General features: G+C 32.5%; 1 protein-coding gene across 2 annotated transcripts; it reads right to left on the bottom strand.

The window, feature by feature from the left end:
• Positions 1 to 690: 690 nt before the first annotated feature.
• On the bottom strand, positions 691 to 5,277 carry LOC114750423 (FRIGIDA-like protein 3). 2 transcript variants are annotated; one of them, XM_028939026.1, is made up of 5 exons: positions 5,054 to 5,277; positions 4,660 to 4,715; positions 2,439 to 3,496; positions 2,076 to 2,248; positions 691 to 1,389 (listed from the first exon to the last, which is right to left on the bottom strand). In XM_028939026.1, exons 3-5 carry the CDS (start codon positions 3,484 to 3,486, stop codon positions 967 to 969), a joined length of 1,644 nt encoding a protein of 547 aa, XP_028794859.1. In that variant the 5' UTR covers positions 3,487 to 3,496; positions 4,660 to 4,715; positions 5,054 to 5,277; the 3' UTR covers positions 691 to 966. The 2 variants fall into 2 exon arrangements, with proteins under 2 accessions (XP_028794859.1, XP_028794860.1); XM_028939027.1 differs by lacking the exon at positions 4,660 to 4,715.
• Positions 5,278 to 22,541: the final 17,264 nt, after the last annotated feature.

The following is a 22,541-nucleotide window of genomic DNA, read 5'->3' as shown; positions in this document are numbered from 1 at the left end:
CCAGATATTCTCATGACTTGAAATGACTCATGGTTGTTGGACATGTATATTCACTAAAATCAAAAGAAAAATTCTTGATACAAAATAGAAAAAAATATTTAAGACTGAATCAGTCCCAAGCCATAGACTCGAGAGCATTTGGCAACCCTTATAATCACTTAAAAAAAATATTTTTATACAAATTAAAACATAATTTCTCTCACATACTTGCCTGTAAAATCATTTTTGAAAAGCTATTCCAACCAGTCAACCACCCTTTTTTTTGCTTGGGATAACTAGAAAGACAAGATTTTGAACAGCCATCACAATGCAGCACAAATTGTTAATGTTCCAAAGGCAAAAATTTTGTGGTCAAACCAAAAAGGTGAAATTTCCAAATCTTCCACACCAACGTCCCTCAGGCCTCAACCCACTTTTCCAACACAGATTCGAGCGTCCATTAGATGGTAAATAGCGACCAGTGAATTAAGGACAATGTTTTTTTAAAACAGCCATTGCAGGTACAATCGAGCACAACATTACAATAGCATACATAAATCCAATGACAGTTCTAAGAACCCTGTGATAGTGTCAGGAAAGAAATGGAGAGCGAAATAAAAAGAAAATTAGAACAAAGCTGACTATGGAGGAACGATGACTCTAACGTTAGTCTATGCATTTTCAAGACTTCAACATATAACCACTATGATAAGTGAAATTCCATGCAGTGCATCAGAAGCATAGACAGTTAGGTTTTAGTACACATTTAAAGAGAAAAGCATATACAGCAGCGTTGTACAAAACGAGAGCATAGTTCATACATTAGAAGATCAGAATATCATCTAGTACAACAGCTAAATGTTTTAAGTTTCTCGTCTTAGTGATTACAAATACTACATTGATAAAGTGCAACATCCAACAGTTCAGCGGGTTAAGACTAAACATTAAGCAAAAGGATCATAGTCACCTGTTCAACATCTCTGCTAACTAGTGGAGGTATGTCGCTTGATACTGATAGCCATTTCCAAAGTAGTTGCCATGATTAGGAGAGAGGTTGTAAGCCCCGGAACTCATGATTGGTGGGCAGTGATTGTCGGTTGGTCCAGTGTACATATAGGGAGGTCTGTCATACACATACTGCGGGTACCTATCAGCAACTCTAGCATAGGAAATTTTGTCAGCAGGGGCAATGTTAGTAACACGGGGACCATATCCTACACCATTAGCACGGGGTCTCTTGGGTTGAGGCTTTGTCGTTTCAGTTACTCTCTTCTTATCAGCCTTGGCTTTTTCTAGTTGAAGGACTCGTTTCTGGAGAGGATCCAGAGGATACTGCTCTTCAAGTTTATGCTCTTCAATGCACTTGATTACAACTTTGAGAGCAGTCAGCTCTCTTTCATTAACTTCAACCTATAAACAGCGAGTCAATGTCAACAACTGAACACTAAATGCCTTCAATATATTTAAACACATTTCAATCAAGATAGGAAGATGGCCCAAAAGATCATGAATATCTGCCATCAAGGCTACAACTAGACTAAAGCAGCAAAACATTTCAGAATATATCAAATTTCCCATGATATATGACTTTTAAGTTTCAATTCTGTGGCTAATAAGAGGGTTGTGTAAAACATGGCAAGTTAAGAATAATTTCAGATTTAACAAGTATGATAGTAAAGGAGGACCCTACTGACCGATTGCACAAGCAGACAAGCCAGAAGCACCACATCTTTGATTTAAACACAAATTTCAACTTGGATATTCAACGTTATCACAGGAACTACCAAGTTTGGCAAACGGCAAAACTGACTGGTCCAAATATAGCCCAAGTCAACATAGAAGCAAGAGTACGAATTGGGGTTAATATAATAAACCACGTCAACAAAAGTAGTTTCCACAACAGCAAACATTCCTCTACAAATGCCAAACTCAGAAGATTTTTACTATGGCCATGTATCACCTAGTTAGGCAACTTCAACTGATAGTATGAACGAGAATTACAACTCAATGTTATTTCAGTTTAAAAGCATCAAATAAAGAAGAACAGTAGCAATGCTTATTTAACACGGCTGAGAGCCTGAGACTAAACTACAAACCTGCAATGTGGGAGAAGAGTTGACACTTTTGACTGGAGAAGAAGCCTTTCTAGCATCCTTCAAGTAAGATTTTAGCAAAGGCACGGGAGAGAACTGTTCTGTAAGATCAAAAGCGAAGGCCAAGTTAACAGCATCAATCTGCCTCCCACTGTTCACCAAAACTTCAATAACACCTGCACATCCACAATGTAAAAATGAAGCATTAAACACATGCAATATCAAGATTACTTATCATCGTTAGAAATGCAATGTCCATGCATAGGACATGCTTTCCGAAGCATGTTGGTGATACTCTTGATTAACAAGCTAATAGGTATAAGGAACTGATTCATTCTGAACATTAGTAACGGAAACAATACACACCAGGCATTTTCTCTGACAGCCCAAGACAGCGACATAGGTCAGCAGTTTGACGTCTTCGAGACACCATTGGTATTAGCCTGGATAGCTCCTCTTCATTAAAATCAGAGGCAATACCAAAACTGGCTAGAAGTTGCAAAAATGCATGAGCCTCCAAGGAGTTCCCATTGCTAGCATCCATGTCAAGGGCATCCAATTTTGGTTTCCACTCTTCCGCAATTACCTTAGCCTTATTCTTAATATTTTCTGATATCAAATCAGAAACACAGTCTAAGTTGGTTAGCAACACACTTAAGCATTCCATCAGCATAATACAGGTTCGACGAAGACCTAACAAGTTTGCATCCTTCTTGACATCCTGATTTGGTGCCTCCATAGGGTAAAATCCTTCCAATGAATACAGAACCAAAAGGGCTGCATTAGGGGCAGATCTCAATGCATGCGGTATTTCATCCCTTATGGCAGCCAGGTCCTTACGATTATCAGATATGAATTTGTGCAGTCCTACTGCATTCATCTCTTCACACAGTTTAACCAGCTCAGGATAAGATTTCACCTCCACATTTCCACTTTCATGAGAATCTTTCAACCCACCCAAGTTACCCTCAGCAGACAAGGATGTAGCATCTCCTGGTTTCTTCTCCATTCCTGGTGCATCTTGACCACCATTAGAGACAACAGCCAAATCCTCAGATAAAACCTTCCTGTGCTTTTCTCTAGCATTAAAAATTGCAAATACAGCAGCGTTTCTTTTCTCTTGAAGCCTCTCCAGTGAAGCTTGCTCCTTGGCCAAAATAGCTGCTTCTCGCTTCTCCAACATTTCACGAGCTTTTATTGTTTTGTTTTCAAAGTCTTTTTCTTGGTCTTCCAATTCATGAAAACGCCTCTTCAAGGATTTCTCAAGCCCATGAAAATGCTCCTCAAGTTCTTTCCATTTCAGGTTAAGGGTTACAGCTCGATGACTTTCAAGTTCAGCAAATGCTTTTTGCAGCTGTCGTATCTTAGAGGATGTAGAAACCATCAATGAAGCAACAGAGTCGGTGTCTTCCATGGAAAAGAAGCTGAAAAGAAAAAAAAAAGCATGAACTGCATACTTATATAATGCAAACAGGAATTTTGTACAGTTCAGTGCTATGATCTTGGCTCTGCGAAGAGGATAAAAAGTAAAGTTATCAACTGGTTTAAACTTATAAAAAGAAACTATCCAACATTCCTCATATCACTGATGCTCAAAATGAGCAGTCCCTATCGAAGGGTTCACCAGTTTACACATGAAGCTCTAGAGGACATATGTGAAGAATTACAAGTTGTGGCTCTAGAAACAGAATGGTCTTAGAAAGAACAGCAAAAGCAAAAATATGCAGTGAAAAGAAAAGGTCAGAACGATAGCTTGCAGATAAGAACATCTTTATGAAAACATAAGGAATTCAGTTAGAATTGAAAATTAAAAACCATATGTAGCTTCCTAAAACACTATTTGTCCACATTAAAACCACCTTAAAACAGAGCAATTTATAATCTGCTTGCTAGACACTTTACCAAATGCCGGCAGCATGGGCATTCAATAAATCACAAAGGAGGAATGGTTAAAAACCTATAAAAAATCTTGGTGCAGAAGGACTAAAGCCCTAAGGTTTAAAACCTCCGACATTGCAGTTACTTGTGACCTGGGTTGCACTATGAACGTTTGGGTGCAAAATGAAAATGAACCAATTCTCAAGGGTAAAGAGTGTAACTCTCCATGCATACTTTCCCTTTCATTTAAAATACGATATCCTCTAGTCTTCCTTTGAGGTACGTGAAAGCCCAAACCTTTTGAATAATTCATGAGATCAAACTGTTTCTGTATATAGTGTTTGGTTAGCCATGAACTTCTATAGCAGCAAAAGGCAGCATATTAAGACTAAAGTGAGTGATTTCAACATTATGATAGAAACAGGGAAAGCAAAGCAATTGTTGAACGTCAAGAAAGGTTTCCGTTGATCCAGATGATATGTTAAGGTAAAAGGGTAATGAAAGGCACTGAGGACTTAATCATTCACCAATCACATACATCAACACATCCAAACTGAATTTGAATTTCATGCAAATCATAGGTTGTTTAGTCTAAATTTCTTTATAATTTGTCTCATCCATCCCACTTATCTAGCTAGATTGGTCACTAAGACTTTGAAGTAAATAACAAACTACAGCCTTCAAAACCAAAAATTGCGGCAAAGCTTACCAAATAAGACGTCCCCAGTTTGCGATCCAAACCTTAGATTCACGGGAACACAAACCCTAAGAACAAATTAGGCCCAACATTATTAAAGAATGATAAAGACAAAAACAATAACAACCCGAAGTAGGTTAAACTTTTGCTCTAGTAACACCCAGAAAATTCTCACTATAACCCTAAAATTTGCAGGAAAGAACAATTTACAAAGTCTCCTGTGCAGGAAACTTCCAGAGCAATGTCTACGAAATTCCTTCAACCAGAAACTCAAAAGAATTAGCAGGAAAGTGAAATTCCCTTCCTTTTAAACAAGAAGAGCCGATCCAAACTGAAAACAAGAACCGATTAATGTGATAAAATCACAAAAAACAAAAATTAAAACAAAACGGCAAGGAAAAGTTACCTGATTGATCTGATGAAAATTACTAAGACGACGCCTAAAGAGAAAATTCTCAATCCAATTTCCCCTCGACCGGTGTGGGTGTGGCAGCCGTAGCTCCGCAACCCTTGAGAGAGAGAAGGGGGAGAGAGAGAGGGTTGAGCGAGAGAGAGAGAGGAAGAAAAGAGAAAAAGTTAAGCTGAGGAAAGAGTGTGTTTATTCAGAGTCACAACCCCCCTACCTCCCTCCCTCTTTCTCTCTCCTACTTTTTTTTTTTTGGGCACCCCCGTTTTTGCTATGCGCTCACCAATACCATTGTCCGAACTGTTATCTACTCTGTAAAGCCACCACCCATGTCTGCTAAAGACTTCATTGAATTACCTAGGCCTTGTTTGGTTAAAAGAATCTGAAATTTATCAAAATTACAAACTTCTCCTCTAATTTTATATAAAATTCTAATTTTTCCCTGATTTTAAAGAGTATATTTTAGTGTCTCGCCTCTAGCTTTTGTTTGAAGGATTCCAACTCTAACACATTAGTTTTCAAATTATTTTTGTTTTAAAAATTTATTTTAATATATCAGTATTTGAAAATGTTGTTTCATCAAATAAAATTTCAATCTCCGTATATTTATGATAACGTCTTAAAATTTTATGATTAAAAATGAATCTTATCAAATTAAGGGAGTAAAATGAAATTTAGTGTAAAGCTAAATGATTGAAAGTGTATTTTTGTCACTGAAAAAAAAAAGCACTTTTGTTTAAATTGTTAAACTTTAATAAAAATAATTTTTGACCTTAAATAATTACACTACTCTTAAAATTAAGAACGAGGGTGGGAGAAAAGCCGTCTTTATCATATTTGTTGAGATATTTCTTAATTTTTGTTGGCTTAATTATCATTTACTTAGCCAAATTTTTTTAAAAACCCGTTGAATGACTCCTTACATCTTTTAACTATTTTTCATGCAATTGGACCATTTAGAATTTACAAAAAAATATACACAAAAAAAGCATTTACGAAAAATATTCTTTCTACATGTTTGATTTAGCTTTGTTTTTTTCTCAAATAATGTAGTTCAATAACTAGTTGTTTAGTTTACTTAACTATTAACCATGGTCTAAAGTTATCTTCCATTCAAAATTAAACTAAATTGGTAATCCTAATCTTTATTGTCAGTAATATCGTGTACATCTATAAATTTAACACACCACACAAGTATTAAATGACAAATTTTCACTGTCAATCTTTACTTTCCCACATCTTTGCTCTCTTTTTCTTCATTTCCTCTTTTAAAATTTCTTTGCCTATTTTCAATAGAATTAATCACATTTGTCGTTATAATACCCTTTCATCTTATCAACTAGATTTCCAGAATAACGAGTAGAATTAACCATAATGATATAAAAGAAAAGGAAAATTAATTTATTAGTTCTTATAGCTTCACTTAATTTTTCGATAAATTTTATATTTTTTTATTGGATCCTTACAATTTCTTCAATCATAAACATCAATTCCTTTAGTTATATAATTTATTAATTAAGATTAATGTATATGTTAAATAAATTACATATAAATTGCCACAAAATATAAAATAAAAAGAAGTTTTAAAAAAAATAAAACAATGGAATAAAATATATTCATTATCAACATAAAAATTAAAAAAAATCATTATGCTTATAATTTAGATGCTAAACAAATTACATATAAATTGCTACAAAATATAAAATAAAAAGAAGTTTTAAAAAAATAAAACAATGGAATAAAATATATTCATTATCAACATAAAAATAAAAACATTATTATGCTTAAAATGATCTCCCTTTATTTATATATAATATGCAATCTAGTTGATTTTGATTCTATTTAAATCTATTCGATAAAATAAACTGAAGTGTATATTGAGTGTGAATGAGAGTCTAAGTCATCAGCTACTAAAATCATTTCTTCTGTAAGTTATTGTCTCCGGTTTTTAATATAAAAGTTGAATAATTAATTTAAAAATATTTGAAAAATTATTTAAGTTAATTATTTATAATAGATATATGTTAAATTTTTTAAATTATCCTATATAATCATGTGCATTGAAATTATTTTTTGGTTGAATCTTACATTGAATATGGATTTCTTTTGGAAAAAGTTATAAATTTTGGGAGGCAAAATGAATTATTGAAATCTTATATTTAGATAAAATCTAATATCTCACTAAGTTTATATTAAAAAAAAAAAGGTAGTGACAAATTACGAGTACATACATCAATGCCGATAATTGAAAAAACTGCAGGGACCCGACAAGATATTATAAGTACCTAAGTGAAACTGCAAGAGAAAATGGGTTGGAAGGCGAGAACTTGGGTCACCGATAAAAATGATGCGATAACTTGACCCGACGAAACATCATTTTCAATGGAGAATGATGGCCTGCCAAGGTGAAATGACAATAAGGGTCATCGGAAATTTGGAATAGGAGATAATAAACATATTTACAAAAATGTCCTTACATTAAGACGACGCGAGCCCTCTGCCTCCGGATTCCCCAAAAACTTGGTGGGTCGGGTCAAGCCATTGAACCAATTGGTAACATAGCTTGTGAAACCCAGGCTACAGAGAGCACTGTAGAAAAAGTGTTAAACTCAAGGTTATAATTTTTTTTTTCTTCATAATATGTATTTTGACTGCGATAAATAATTGAAGCTCTTAGTGGTAAATTATAGCAAAGTGTAATGGTAATTGAAGAATATACAAATAAGAAAAAAATTGTGGTAAATAATAAAGGGTTAAGGTGTATCTAGCACCAAAAGTTTTTTTTTTGGTGCATCTAGCATTCAAAATATTTTGTGGTGCATTCAATATCCTAAAATATTTTTCCGTTATGCTTAGAACCTTGAATTTTTTTTTAGCGTTAATGCTGGATGTACCAAAAATAATTTTTAGATGCTAGATACGTCTGAGAAAATACTTTAAGGTGTTAGATAAATAAAAAAATACTTTGAGATGCTAGACACATTTAAAAAATATTTTAGAGTGTTAAATATATCATAAAATACTTTAGTATACTGAATACATCTGAAAAAATATTTTAGAATATCAGATGTACCTTAACCTGATAATAAAAGATCTGGTTTTAAATAACGTCAGTTGAGAGAAGTTTGAACCGTATATTCTAGAAAGTCCAATGCATAGAATAAAAAAAAATGTGCGTAATTTTCTCTAATAAAAATGGGTGTAATTTTCGTAATTTTGAATAAATATTTGTTATTTTAAATTTTTAGCAGGCCAAAAAAATTTGGTGCTTGATCAGAGCTTGGCCTAATGATGCTCCTCCGATCCTTAATATAAGATTTAATTACTAAATTAATTTTGGTCCTAAATATAAAATCTATTTTTTATATTTATCAATTTTTTCTAAATTATCCCTATGGATATTACCTCAACCATAATCAAGTAAGTGAAAGAGGGAGGATAATAAGAAAGATAATTATGGTGTTTTAGAGAAAACATATCATATTTCTTATAATTAACTAACTTACCTAACTTTCTTAATCTAATCAAATTAGTTAGATAAGTCTTCTATTAAGGATTGGGGGAACATTAAACATTAATGGCCTGTTTGGTTATAAAATCGATCAGAATATAATGATAAATAATATAGTGATGATTATTTGAGTATTTGTTTGGCACGTCATCAAGTAATTATAAAATGAAATTATATTTTATTTAAAAAATAAAAATAAATGCGAAATAATTTTTTTAGCTCTATTAAGGCTAAAAGTCCAAGGTATGTTTGTCTAAGTGTCCATTTGGTAGGAAACCGAGGGAAAGAGAAGGGAAGAAAAATTTTAATGAACTCGTTTTAAAAAATTGAAAAAATGGGGTTAAAATTTTGTACTTAATTTTTCTTACTTTTTCATCTTATATTTTCACTTTATCAAAATTTTATGACCATATTTCTTCAATTTTTTAAATGTTGACTCATAAAGGTTATAGATATACACACGTTAATTCATATAAGTTGAAACTCAGAGGCTCCGGTAAAAAAAAAAAAAAAAAAACTCAGAGGGGATTACTTGATTTGTTAATTGTTATTATCAGTTGCAATCAAATCACATTAGATCACTTTACTGCGCTAACTAGATACTTAAATTAACAAAATATATCAGGATTAGAATTAAGGGTGTGTTTGGATGAAACCAAACAGTGGTTTGAAAAAGTAATTCTGGAGAATAGATTCTGGGGAGAATAGATTTTGTGAAGAATAGATTTTGTAAAAAAGTGATTCTGAAAAGTGAGAGTGTTTGGATAGTTGTTATCAGAAGCACTTTTATATATACAAATTACTAAAAAAGAGACATAAGTTAATATGATAATTACAGAAAAATAGATTTTATGATATATTTTAATTTGAAGGAATAAAATTGTTAATAATATATTTTTTACCAACATAATTAATAATACATAAGATAATATAATTAATAAATAATTAATATGTATATATATTTATAAAATATAAGATTAAATATGTTTATAAAAAAATATGTTTATAAAAAAAATAACAAGATACATATCTTATAGGCTCTTACACTCTCCCTTTTTTCTCCAAAAGCAAAAAAATTTTGCTTTTCCCAAAACCAACAAAACCATGGTTTTGGTTTTTGAGTGGGTGTTTGGGTGATTTATTCCCCAAACCATAGTTTGGGTTCCCAAACCATGGTTTGAGGTGTCACCCAAACACACCCTAAATGTAACCGTCGTACATGGAATCGAGGGAGACATGCTATAAGTTTAATATTATAGGAAAAATGACAATAAAATACCTTCTGAATTTCAAAATGACAAATAAAGCATCTGAATAAACAAAATGACAAAGAAGGCATTAGGTATCAATCTGGAATTTTGATTTTTGGCCTCAAAATATGATGCAAAACTAATTGACAAAGTAGTAACTCTTACTATGAAAGTTGTAAATCCCATTATATGTTTTGTAAAATTCAGTGTGGAATTGTATTGTTTTTTTATAGAAAAGTTGCCCAACCTCTCAAAATAGGTTGCAAAAACCATTAATCAAGTAGTAAATCTCACTATACAAATTACAAATCTCATTATGTATTTGTAAAATTCAGCGTGGAATTATATTTTTTTTACAGAAAACTTACCCAACCCTTCAAAACAGGTTGCAAAACCCATTGACAAAATAGTAACTCTCATTATGAAAACTGTAAATCCTACTATATGTTTTGTAAAATTCAAAATCAAAATTCCAGATTGGTACTTGAAGCCTTCTTTGTTATTTTGTTTATTCGGATACCTTATTTGTCATTTTAAAATGCAGAAGGTATTTTATTGTTATTTTCCCTTAATTATATTTCATACAATAATTATGAAATTTAATGATACTGTTTTTTTTTTTTGGGTGAAAATTTAATGACCATTCAACAAACCAAGTGAAAAAAAGAAGCAAGTAGGCCCAAGGTCATTTCACGCATTTCAGAAAAGACAAGTGTAGCCGGAGCCCTCAATTTGGTTATTGGATCATTGATCGCTTGCTCACAGCTTTGGAGATTGTCTATTTCAAATGTGGTAGATATGACCGTACAAAAGAAAACTACTTCCGCCCTGTTTATTATAAACCTTAAATAATTAATTCACAGGTAACAAATTAATAGTTAAAATTAATTGAAAGTAATAAATAAGTCAGAAATATGGTTTTATTTTCAAACATGCTTTTAAGAAATAAGAAAAAGGATGAAATAGAATATATAGAAAAATGTACTAAGGGGATGTGATAACGAAGAAAAAATAAATAATTAATGACAAAAATAAAAAAATACATTAAATACTTAGATGAATCCCAAATTAAAATTTGTGGAGGAAGTATCACTAAGTAAAATACAATAAATAAAATGAATCACACTATTCTTTAAATTTAAAAATTTATAAATAGGTGTGGAGGAAGTATCACTAAGTTAGCTTAACTCCACAGAAGAGAAGGCACTCAATACAGTTTCAGACTTTCTGATGTGCTTTTACATCACAAACGACAATCCAAACACTAGACAACTCTTGTTTGCATGCTTAGAGTAGCCACAGAAAAGAGTAACAAACATTCAGAAGTTGAGCTCGAAGCCAAAACGAGTTTATGATTGAAACCGACTAATGAAGAAGAAGATGAAGGAGGAATAATGAAGTGGGGTTAAGATGTATCGAGTACCTCAAAATATTTTGCCGCATATATTTAGCATCTTAAAGTATTTTATAATATATCCAGCATCTTGAAATATTTTTTTTAAGTACGTTCAATACCTCGAAATATTTTGCTGTGCATTCAACACTCCAAAATATTTTTTTTGGGTATGTCTAGAACCCAAAAATATTTTTTGGTGCATCCAACATCAAAGATAAAAAAAATATTTCAAATTGCTACACGTATCTGAAAATACTTTAAGACATTGAATGCACCTGAAAAAGTATTTAGAAATGTTGGATGCATTTTAACCCACTAAAGAATATCAGAGAAGGAGAAGACCAGCAATCACTCCCGTTTGGTAATCTCTATCCTCCATTGTCGAGTACCCTCGTCCTGTCTGAAGAACCTTCTCCCTTTCATTTATTATTTCAGATCTGCGACAATGCAAACACACTCTGATGCACAGGTCAGAAGAAAGTGAAACGCCATAGCAGGCATTGCCAAGAACCCAAAAATGTAAAATAAAACCAATGGCCAATTGATGTAAAACAAAAGAGAGAAGAAGAAGGAAAGAGATAAAAAAGAGCAGAAAAAAAAAAAGAGACTAAGAGAAGAAGAAACAAGTTGAGAGAAAGTTAATTATGCAATATTCAAAATCTAGGGGGTGTTTGGGTTTTTTTGCCAAACACCTTTTTTTTTTTTTTTTGAAAACCATGGTTTTCCAACAAAACCATGATTTTGAGCTTGAAACCTTGGTTTCAATTGAAGCAGCACGTGACCCGCTTCTGAGGAGTAAAAATAGTCGTTGGAGTAATTATTACTCCTATCAGTAGCTCCCAACGGTGAAAGTCCCTCTTCTCCCGTTCGAAGGCGAGCCTCCCGTTTCTCTGAAGTTCTCCCATTCCGTCGCCCCTTCAAAAGAATCTTCTCTCCCATTCCGTCGCCCCTTCTCCCATTCCTCTGAAGATTTCCCTTCTCCTGTGCCGTCGCCCTTGCTGAAGAATTCGGTTCTCCTGTGCCGTCGCCGCTTCTAAAGATTTGTCTTCTCCTGTGCCGTCGTCGCTTCTAAAGATTTGTCTTCTCCTGTGCCGTCGCCTTTTGTCTCATTCGTGCTGTGCCGTTGCCTCTTCATCCCATCGGTGAGATCGTGAACTGCTGAGGAATTTCAGTGCCGGCGAGGTGTTTCTCGGCCTCCGAGAAGAAGATCACATATTGGGTTGCTTGATCCAAGCCTTCCATTTCTGGTATCGTCGCTGGTCAATCCATCTCAAGTCACTGTGTTCGGTTCCATCACTCAGCCAAGAACACAAGCGCATATCATTCTTCCACCGTCGCCCCTTCTGAAGCTCAACGGGTCTTCTTGCCACCGGTGAGGTCGTTAAGCTCGTGACTTTCAACGCTGGTGAGGTTACTGGGCTTGCCAATAGAAGATCCATTCACAGATTTTTGCTATCTTCGGTGTTCAGTTCGTCCGGTCATCGATTGCTCTGGTCGCCGTGTCTTCTTCCGTCGGTCAGATCCAATGTTTCAGGTAAGCTGTCTTCTTCCTTGTTGGAGGTGGCTGGAGATGTGGTGCATTATGAAATTCCGTCTAGCGTCATTTTTTTTCCCGAAACAGAGGTTCCGTCCAGTGTCATTTTTTTTTCCGAGACAGATGTTGGTTTCACCGGTTGCCTATGCTATGTTCACTTATAGCTACTGATTTTGTTGGTTGCTTGCTTGACACCGATCAACTATGACAGAAAATGATGTTATTGAGAAACCAAAAACAATGTTGAGTTTTAGTTAAGCTCGATCTAAAAATGAAAATTTTCTTTCTTTTTTTCTTTCTTCACTCGTGAATAACACCCATAGAAGTCATCCATATTGCCCTCTGACTGTGAATGGCAAAAGAACGTGCAGCTATACTTGTTAAATACTATACCTATTATATCATATCTCCTGGATTGAATAGCATGCTTTTTGGGTTGACCTTGTGATGACTGAAGTATTATAATTGATCTATAGTATAATGAGTAAACAAAATGGAAAAGCTTCGTGGGATGTAAGAACCACAAAGGTCTTTATTGACCTATGCATTGAAGAAGTTGAAAAAGGGGGAAGAAAAGGAACTAGCTTGATAAAGCCTGCTTGGACAAGCCTTGGAGACAGCTTTACTGCAAAGACTGGGAGAGTCTATATGAAAATCCAATTGAAGAACAAATTTGATTCCCTCCGAAAGGAGTGGCAGTTATGGGATAGGCTGCTCCGTGAGACTGGTTTGGGATGGGATGCCGAAAGGAATACTGTTAGTGCTCCTGATGATTGGTGGGAGAAGAAAATAGTGGTAATCATTGAACTTTATTTGAGTTTGCAATTTCTCCCATGTTAATGTTTTTTGTATAATTTGTAATATTTTTTGTGTTTAATACGCAGGAAGTTCCAGGCTATGAGAAATTTAGGGACAGAGGGCTTCAATTTCGAGCTGAATTGACTCAACTCTTTGGGTCTGTAGCTGCAACTGGTCCACGTCATGGGCACCTTCTTCCATGACACTTCCAAGTGAAGGAGTTCCTGAAAATGATATGGAAGAAGGGTCTGGAGATAGTGATGAAATTTTGGGGGCACGAACTGGCATAAGCGGGGAGTTTAATACGGTCACATTTAATGACAATAGTGGAGGAAGTGGAGGCAACACTGGGATGAGACAAGAAACCATTCGTGGGGGTAGAAGCACAGGTAGCAGCCGACCTAGTAGCTCATTAGGGCTTAGAAAAAAGGGTGAATCCATGAAGAAGAAATCCACTGCCACAATGAAAATAGCGGATGCCTTAAGCAAGATAGCTCAAGCAAATGAAAATGATTCTCAACGTGAATATGAAGAGATTTCAGAAGCACGTGCTAGGAAGCTATAAGAAGAAGCGCGTGCTTATGAGACGTCAATTGCGGGAGTCATGGAGCACCTTAACGAAGTTGATGAAGTTGTTACTGATCCTGATCTGTTTGGTCAGTGCACAATACTCCTTATAGACAAGCCAGCTGCAAGGGAGATGTATGTGGCTTTGAAGAACAGGAGGGAAAGACTCCTGATCTTTTTGAAGCACACAACTAAGGATTAAGACTTCGTTTGTGTTGCTTATCATAGTATTTGACTACTTTTTGTGTTACTTAGGAGATGACTGTGATAATTTGCATATATTTTTGGACATGATATAACCAGCACTATTGTATTATGTGACTACTAAACTTTTTTAGGAATTAAACAACTTATTTTCTTGTTTTATGCTTTTAGTAATTTCACATGAGGAATTTTGAATTTTATGTCTATGTGCATAGGACAAGACAAAAAATAGCTGATGAAATTAAAATTGCCGAAAAGTATCGTAAACGACGAAACAAACGGATTAATCAAGTTGCAATAGCGGTTGGTGGTTATGCTTCTCTTCATTTGTGTAAAGAGTCCCAGCATACAAGTATTTATATAGGCATGACATGGGTAAGGGACATTTTACAAGGCCATTCCACCCATTGTTATAACATGTTTAGAATGGAAAGGGAAGTGTTTTTCAGTCTTTGCATTGAATTGTAGCAACACGGTCTTAAGGAAACTAGAAATGTTGGGATACATGAAATGGTTGCAATGTTTTTAAATACGGTTGGCCATGCGTTAGTAGTAGGATGCAGCAAGAAAGATTTCAGCATTCAGGGGAGACAATTAGTAGACATTTCCATAATGTCTTACTGGCATGCTGTAGACTTGTTATGTCCAATATCAAACCAAAAGATCCAACATTTCAGCATTTGCATACAAAAATACAGCCTGGTGGTCGATACTGGCCCTTTTTCAAACATGCTATTGGAGCAATTGATGGAATACATATTTCATGCATTGTTAATGCAACTGAGCAAACAAAATTTGTTAACCAAAAAGGAAGAGTGACGCAAAATGTAATGGCGGTTTGCGATTGGGACATGTGCTTCACTTTTATATTAGCTGGATGGGAAGGTAGTGCGCATGATACTCGTATATTTGACCATGCTCTTACAATTCCTTCCATGAACTTTCCCCATCCGCCTCAAGGTATATTTTAAATTGCTACAATTTATTTATGCTTAACTGTTACAAAACAAAGTTTATTGACACCAATCATATATTTCATGTAGGCAAATATTATTTGGTGGATGCTGGCTATCCGACACCTGTGGGATACCTTGGCCCCTACAGACGTGAACGCTACCATCTTCCTGATTTTCGAAGGTCATCTGCACTTGAAAATGACAATGAGGTGTTCAATTATTTGCACTCAAGTCTACGAAGCACTATTGAAAGAACTTTTGGAGTTTGGAAGAGTAAGTTTGCAATTTTAGAAAACATACCGAGCTATGACTTTCTAACACAGGTTCAAATTGTTTGTGCAATGATGGCCATACATAACTTCATTAGATCAATATCCATTTCTGATCCTGGTTTCATTTAGTTTGAACAAGAAGGTTCTTATGTAGAAGAAAATAATGATGATGATGGAGTTGGATCTTCACATATACCTTCATCAATAGAATCTTTATCTCACATGGCTCGACTTCGTGACTCCATTAGAGATCAAATTGTTCACTATATATGAGCATAGTCATATCCTTTTTATTTCCTTTTTCTTTTCAGATAATATATTGTGTTGTTAGAAAAAAAAAAGTACTTGGACAAATATATTTCATTGCAACCTCTATTATGAAGACAATTGATATGGAATTTTTTTGTGTGGTTCTTTAATTTTGTCAAAAAAAATTATGGGATTTCTTCATCTTTAAAATCTTTAAGAAATAATCATTTTTTTTGTTGGCAAAATAAATTATTTTACGAAAAACATATTTAATTATTTTATTAATATATATACGTTTTAATTTTAATTATTTTATTAATATATATTATTTATTAATATATATACATATTTAATTATTTTATTAAATTATTTTGCAAAAAAATATTTATTTATTTTATTAATATATATACGTATTAATTTTTTTATTAATATTTTTTATTTACTTCAAATAAACATATATTATGAAATATATCTTATATGTAATTATCATTTAAACTTATGTCCTTTTTAGTAATTTCTATATATAAAAAAGCACTTCTGACAACAACTATTTAGTCTTCGTAAAATGAAAACCTAAATCTACTTATACAAAAATAATAATAATAATAAAAATACTAATAAATCTAAATAAATCTTAAAATGATAATAAATCTAAATAGTTCAAATATACTAGAAATATAATAAAATCATAATTATCTCATATTTCATCACCAATATTACTCATACTCAAATATCAATGATTTCTTTTTCTTTTTCTTGTTTTTTTGCATCACAAATATCAATGATTGAGGTTGCTTTGTGTTTTGCTTCTACTAATACACACATTTTTCAATGTCTATTTTCAGTTTTCCGCTCTTATCAAAGCCAAGCGCACACATTATTTCTCCCGCACACAATACTTTTTCCAACTCTCAATACTGGCAACATTAAAAATCCAGCTGGTATTAGTAGTTACCAATGAATATTAGGTAGAAAGGGTGATTCTTCTTCATATTAAAATTACATATTTTATATTATTATATCACTATTTTTTAATTATAAAAATATATCTAAGTCATCCATATATATTAATATTAGTTTCTATGTGACTTTATTAAAAAAAATTTAATGCTCCTTGTTTATTATGTATTTATTTCATTTATATAATATATAATATTATTTTTAATTAATTATTTGACTATCGGCTCAACTAGACGATTCAATTGATCTGACTATTTGAACTTTGACCCTCTTGCCTCTCTAGTTTAAAGACTGGTCCGACCCTTAAAATATTATTTTTATTTTTATTAGAAGATTTAGTGATAAAATTATAAACATACATGAATGCTTGGGCCTTCTTACAAGACTAGCTGGATGACATGGCATGTGTCTTGGGCTGATGAGGCATGATGAATGACACGGCACTTGACATGGCAGATGACTGGACTAGCTGATGATAAAATATAAACAGAAATGTTTACCAAGATCCTTACATGTAATGACACGATGAGGGGAAGGCAGGCTGTTTCAATTTTTTTGGTTGGGCCAGTGACAGGAGTACCTCTTGATCTGTAGGCCAAGACCATAATGCTTTTTAGCTTGTTTAATTTTGGGAAAAGGACCCAAACAGAACTTTGAAAATATTAAAATACAAAAAGAAAAGTTAAGAGTCGCAAATGGCCAAAAAAAAAAACGAAAACTTAAAATGAGATTTTGAAGTTGAAGCACAATTGCAAAATGCATCTCATATTTTAAAGAAAAGGTTCTCAGCTCCTCGCCCGAGACCCTACCGGCATCGGTGTCATAACCCGTGCTAGTACTAGACGCCAGGGAGGTGGCTGCTGAGTGCCACTTTGTGGTTTGAGCTAAAATTAAGAGTACCATTGGGCCAACAATGCATTGTTACTAATATAATGCAAAACAATATATAAATTACTCTCTCGGTCTCTTTTTACAGGTAATCTTAGACTCTATTACATAAATCAAAAAGTTAGTTGAAAATAATAAATGTGTAGAAATTATAACACCTTATCTTTGAACCCAATAATATATCAAACGGAAACATTTGGAACTATATTTACTGGCCAAAGATTTGAAAATCAAATTTTCAAAATTTTATTCTTGTGTTACTATCTACAGCAACTTTTAAAATTTGGTCAACTTTAAAAATCATAACTAATTATAAAAAAAACAAAATGCAATGACTCCAAGCTCTATTTTAAGCTCTATTAATTGTCTGCGTGAGAAAAATACTCATTAGTCTCATTACCTTGCCATTCAGTTCCAGTTTTAAGCCAAACAGTACTGTTTATTTGGTCATTTTTAATTTTTTTAAATTTATACTTAATTTTGGATAGGCATAACTTTTAGAACAAAACTCTAATTTTAACAAATTACCACTCATTTTAAAACTTAGAATGAGGTCTAACAGTCTGCTAAAATTCATGGTCAATCTCCACCATTTACCCAGATTCACGTGGTGACCAAATTAGACCCTTATTAGGTCATTTTTATCCCTCATTATGTCATTTCTGGAGAATTCTTACTTTTCTCAAATCATATAATCATAACTCAAATATAATGGCATATAAATACAATTAGCTATGTTTTGCCTCACTGCATAGCTATTAGACCATTCATACATAACTTTTACAAATTATACAAAACAAGTTTCAAGAACATGATTCATCATTAATCAAAGGAGTACCTCATGCCAATTCCATTTTATTTCTTTGCCACTTGAATTTTTGACCCCTAGATGGTATAATATAAACATGGAAGGGGTGAGATTTCGGAGGAAATTTCAGTAGTAATAAACCACAACAAAATGTCAACAACGCAATGCATGCCATGCTATACATCAATGTACATCTCATGCATCATTTTACACATTATGCATATCTCATGCATATAATTTCATTACCATACCATGGAAAGAGAGCATGCCATCATACTATTCCATTTTACAACTCAACTATATATATTACCAAGGCATCAAGTGCAAGGAGTTTCATACATCATAACATATCTAGCTTAACCACCTTATGACATAACATAAATAGCATACAATACAAAAAGCAAGTTAGCAATAAGTTATAGGTTCTTGCTACCTTTTTGAACCCTTAATTCTTGCCTCCCTTCCTTGTTTTTTAGCTCTCCTTTTGCCAATACCTAATGCCCATCAAGCATTCAAGAAGGCATTCTCAATTCCAAATAAACACATTGATATTTAATCCTCTTTAACTTCACATTAAAAACTTCTAACTTTTGAATTTGGTTTTAAGTCTTTCTAAATTTAATCCCACATGCTATTGACCCTTAATTTTGCATGTAGAATTCATTTCTAAGCTCAAATTAAACAAAATCTAATTCCTTCTCCTTCAACTCAACTTGGCCGAACATTATAGGGTTTTAGGGCAAAAATTTTATTTTCAATTCTAATACTTCCAAACTTGTTTTCTCAATTTTATCCCACATAAATTTTCATTTTAAACTCATTAGAAGCATCAAAATCATCAAAATCCAATTCTAAAAAGAACCCTAGCTTTGGCCGAAATTCACCCAAGTTGGGGGAAGTTGGATTTTTTGCAATCTCATCACAAAACCACTTGATTCTTATTCCTTTGAAGCTTTTAAACATTGTTTTAACATCAATTTCATCTTGTTCTTACTCAATCGATTTCATGAAGCACAATACCCTAGGTTTTCAAGCTTCTAAAATCTAACAAAGCCCATAACTAAGCTCAACAACAACAAGGGTAATAGAAATTATATCAAAAACCATGAACATACCTTGTTTTGGAGTTTGATCTTGCTTGGTTTCCCTTGTTCTTTCTCTTCTCCTTCTTCTCCTTCAATTCGGTCTCTCCCTTTCCTTTCTCTATGTTGGCTGAAACTTGGCCTAAATGGGAAGAGAAGGTATTTATAGAAATTTTGCTCAAATCCTAGCCCTTAATCTTGTGTGTGTGGGGCTTGATCTTAGCCATTCATTTAACCTATTTGCCATGCGTCCCTTATCATCTTGGTTCTTGACTCTTAGCCTTCTTAAGTATCCTCTTTATTTAATATGAATGCCACTTCAAGGGACACATGATCCCACATGTAAAGAAAACATAATATTTTATTATATAATTCCATTCTTCCAAACTTAACCTTTAACAAAGTGTATTATTTTATCCATGTCCCTTCATTAATTTGGCATTAAAATAGGGAGAAAATTAGTAGGAAATTCATGCAAAATGCAGTCTCTGACTTACTTGGCAACCCCGAGACATGCTCTGGTACCCTTTTTTTTTTTAATTATAATTAGCCTCACATGGCATTATATAGCATGTCTAAAGAGGAAGTGATACTCTTTCCTTGTTTTCTCATTAAAACAATTAATAATATTTATTTTGAAGTAAATTTGACCAAATTCTTTCTATCGGTTCACAACTCCAAGAATTTGTCTTTGGGTACTAATACTATTTATTTATCACGAGAAATTTTTCTCAAGTTAAAAGTCAATTCATAGACAATTTATTTTGACTTTCCCTAAATAGTGTATAAATAGACTTTAAATTCTATTAAAGCCAACCTCTTTGCTTTTTAGGGACGAAATTATTTTTAAAACCTATGATAATTTCTCAAGTATTGCTTTCCATTTTTCTTCAATTATCTGAAGTCCCCTCATATTTAAATAATTCAGTTTTCACTAATATTCATAATTAGTCAAAACCCTAGGAATTTCATCAATTTGCTCTAGAGGTATTTTCGTTATTTTTAGCCTCATACGGGCCTCAAAACCTTATTTTTATTTTTTTTGGGAATTTTTAGGCTCACTTTCCATCACTTCTATTTCCAACTGAAACTTTTCAAATTTATGATTAGGTCCCTGCACAGGTTTAGCGTAAGGAATCTTCTTACTAAGGTTTTTAATATAACCTCTAGCCCTTCATCACCTTAATTCCTCATATTCGACCACCTGAGACTTTACTGGAGTCTCTATTTTTCTCTTTTCTCAATCCTGAAAAATTTTCGCTTTACGATTTAGTCCCTGAGAATTTTTCTATCCCTCTAGGAAACCTCTAAAACTCTTGTCAGAAGGGATTTAGTAGCCTTTCTGTGTTAGAGAACTTTCTATACTTTAGAGCCCATAATTTTGGGATGTTGCAGAAATTAAAAGTTCTTTCTTCAAAATACCTTTATTTATAGGGGGAGAGAGTATAAAAAGAGAATAAGAAAATTATTATAATAATGAGAATTATGAAAGAGAGATCATGTGTGATGGAGAGACATAATAGTTTGAAAAATAAAATAATAAATATTAAGTATTAAAATAAGTAATTAATTGAGACAAAATAGAAAATTTGTCACAAAAATTTAAGACAACTTACAAATATTGCTTATATTTAGAAACAAGAAGAGGATGATAGCTGTTGCTTCTGAAAAAAAAGATGGAGGGAGTAACTATTTCGCTTTGACTACCTATCATTTATAACTTTTGTATAGCTATTGACTACATTTTAATAGGTATTAACAATTTTTATTTAGCAAGTAACAATGCCACTTTTTCAGGTCATTCACAATTTTTTTATAAGTATTGATAACTACATTTAGTTATTAACAATTTTCATTTAGCAAATAATAATATCATTCTTTCGTGCAATTCACAACTCAATTCACAACTCTTATATAGGCTTTAATTTGATTTCATTAGCTATTATGAACTTTCATTGAGCAAGTAAAAGGGATACCGTTTCGTATCATTTGCAACTTTTTTATAGGTATTAACTATATTGTTTCCATGGTATACTTTGTTTTTTTGGGTTAATAAATGATGACTTTTTTTTATAGGAAAAAAAGATTGAAATATATATTTGGTCTTTTAATTTTATACAATATTTTAGTTTGGCTTTTTAATTTTAAAAAATATAATTTTAGTCCTTTAACTCTAAAATTGTTGGGATTTAAAAATTTAAATGATGATTTTTTACTATACTTAAAATTTCAATATCATCATTTTTAAGAATAATAATTTTAGAATTAAAAGACTAAAAATACACTTTTTAAAATTAAAAAAATCAAATTAAAATATTATATAAAATTAAAATACTATAAATATACTTTACTCAAATATAATTATTAAAACTCTCTCCGGAACCCTCTCGAGTTTGTTTCCGTTACGCGCTCTTGTAACGTTTTACAAAACTAATTTTCTTGAGTGAGGCAAGTTTGAATTTATTTCTTTGAAATGAATTAATAATCTCGCAAGTAAGCTAAAGATTGACAAAGCATCTCTGCTACAGTTCAATCACATAAGCTTATTGCTGACAGATAAATGTAGGTCAACTAAGAAAATATACGCAATATGTTATATTAAAATTTTCATTTAAAAACTCAAATATTTTTCTTCGATAAAATTATTTTTTATTTTTTATTTTCACTATATAATAACCAAGCCCTTAATAATAATCAACACAATTTGCGAATGAGAAATATTTAACACAAAAATTAGATAATTACTTTTTCAATATTAAAAAATTAGTTAAATTAGTTATTTTTAATAAATAGATGTTATCTACTACAAAATATTCTTATTAATCATGTGTATTAAAATAAAAATCATTTAACACTTGTAATCATCATGGAGATTACTTATAAAAAATAAATAAATTTACAAAATAAAGTAGATTGAGATTTTATGTATAGAATCAAATTAAATTTTTAACTAACTTCATAAAATGTAGCATCCAAAGAAAATGTAATATAAAAGTACTTGTTATTACGCAAA

Source organism: Neltuma alba, unplaced genomic scaffold, assembly GCF_004799145.2.
Source record: "Neltuma alba isolate B1F8T4 unplaced genomic scaffold, ASM479914v2 tig00006441_pilon, whole genome shotgun sequence".
NCBI classification, from domain to species: Eukaryota; Viridiplantae; Streptophyta; class Magnoliopsida; order Fabales; family Fabaceae; genus Neltuma; species Neltuma alba.
Note: the sequence above shows the minus strand (reverse complement) of the source record. Positions and strands in the feature narration are given on the sequence as shown.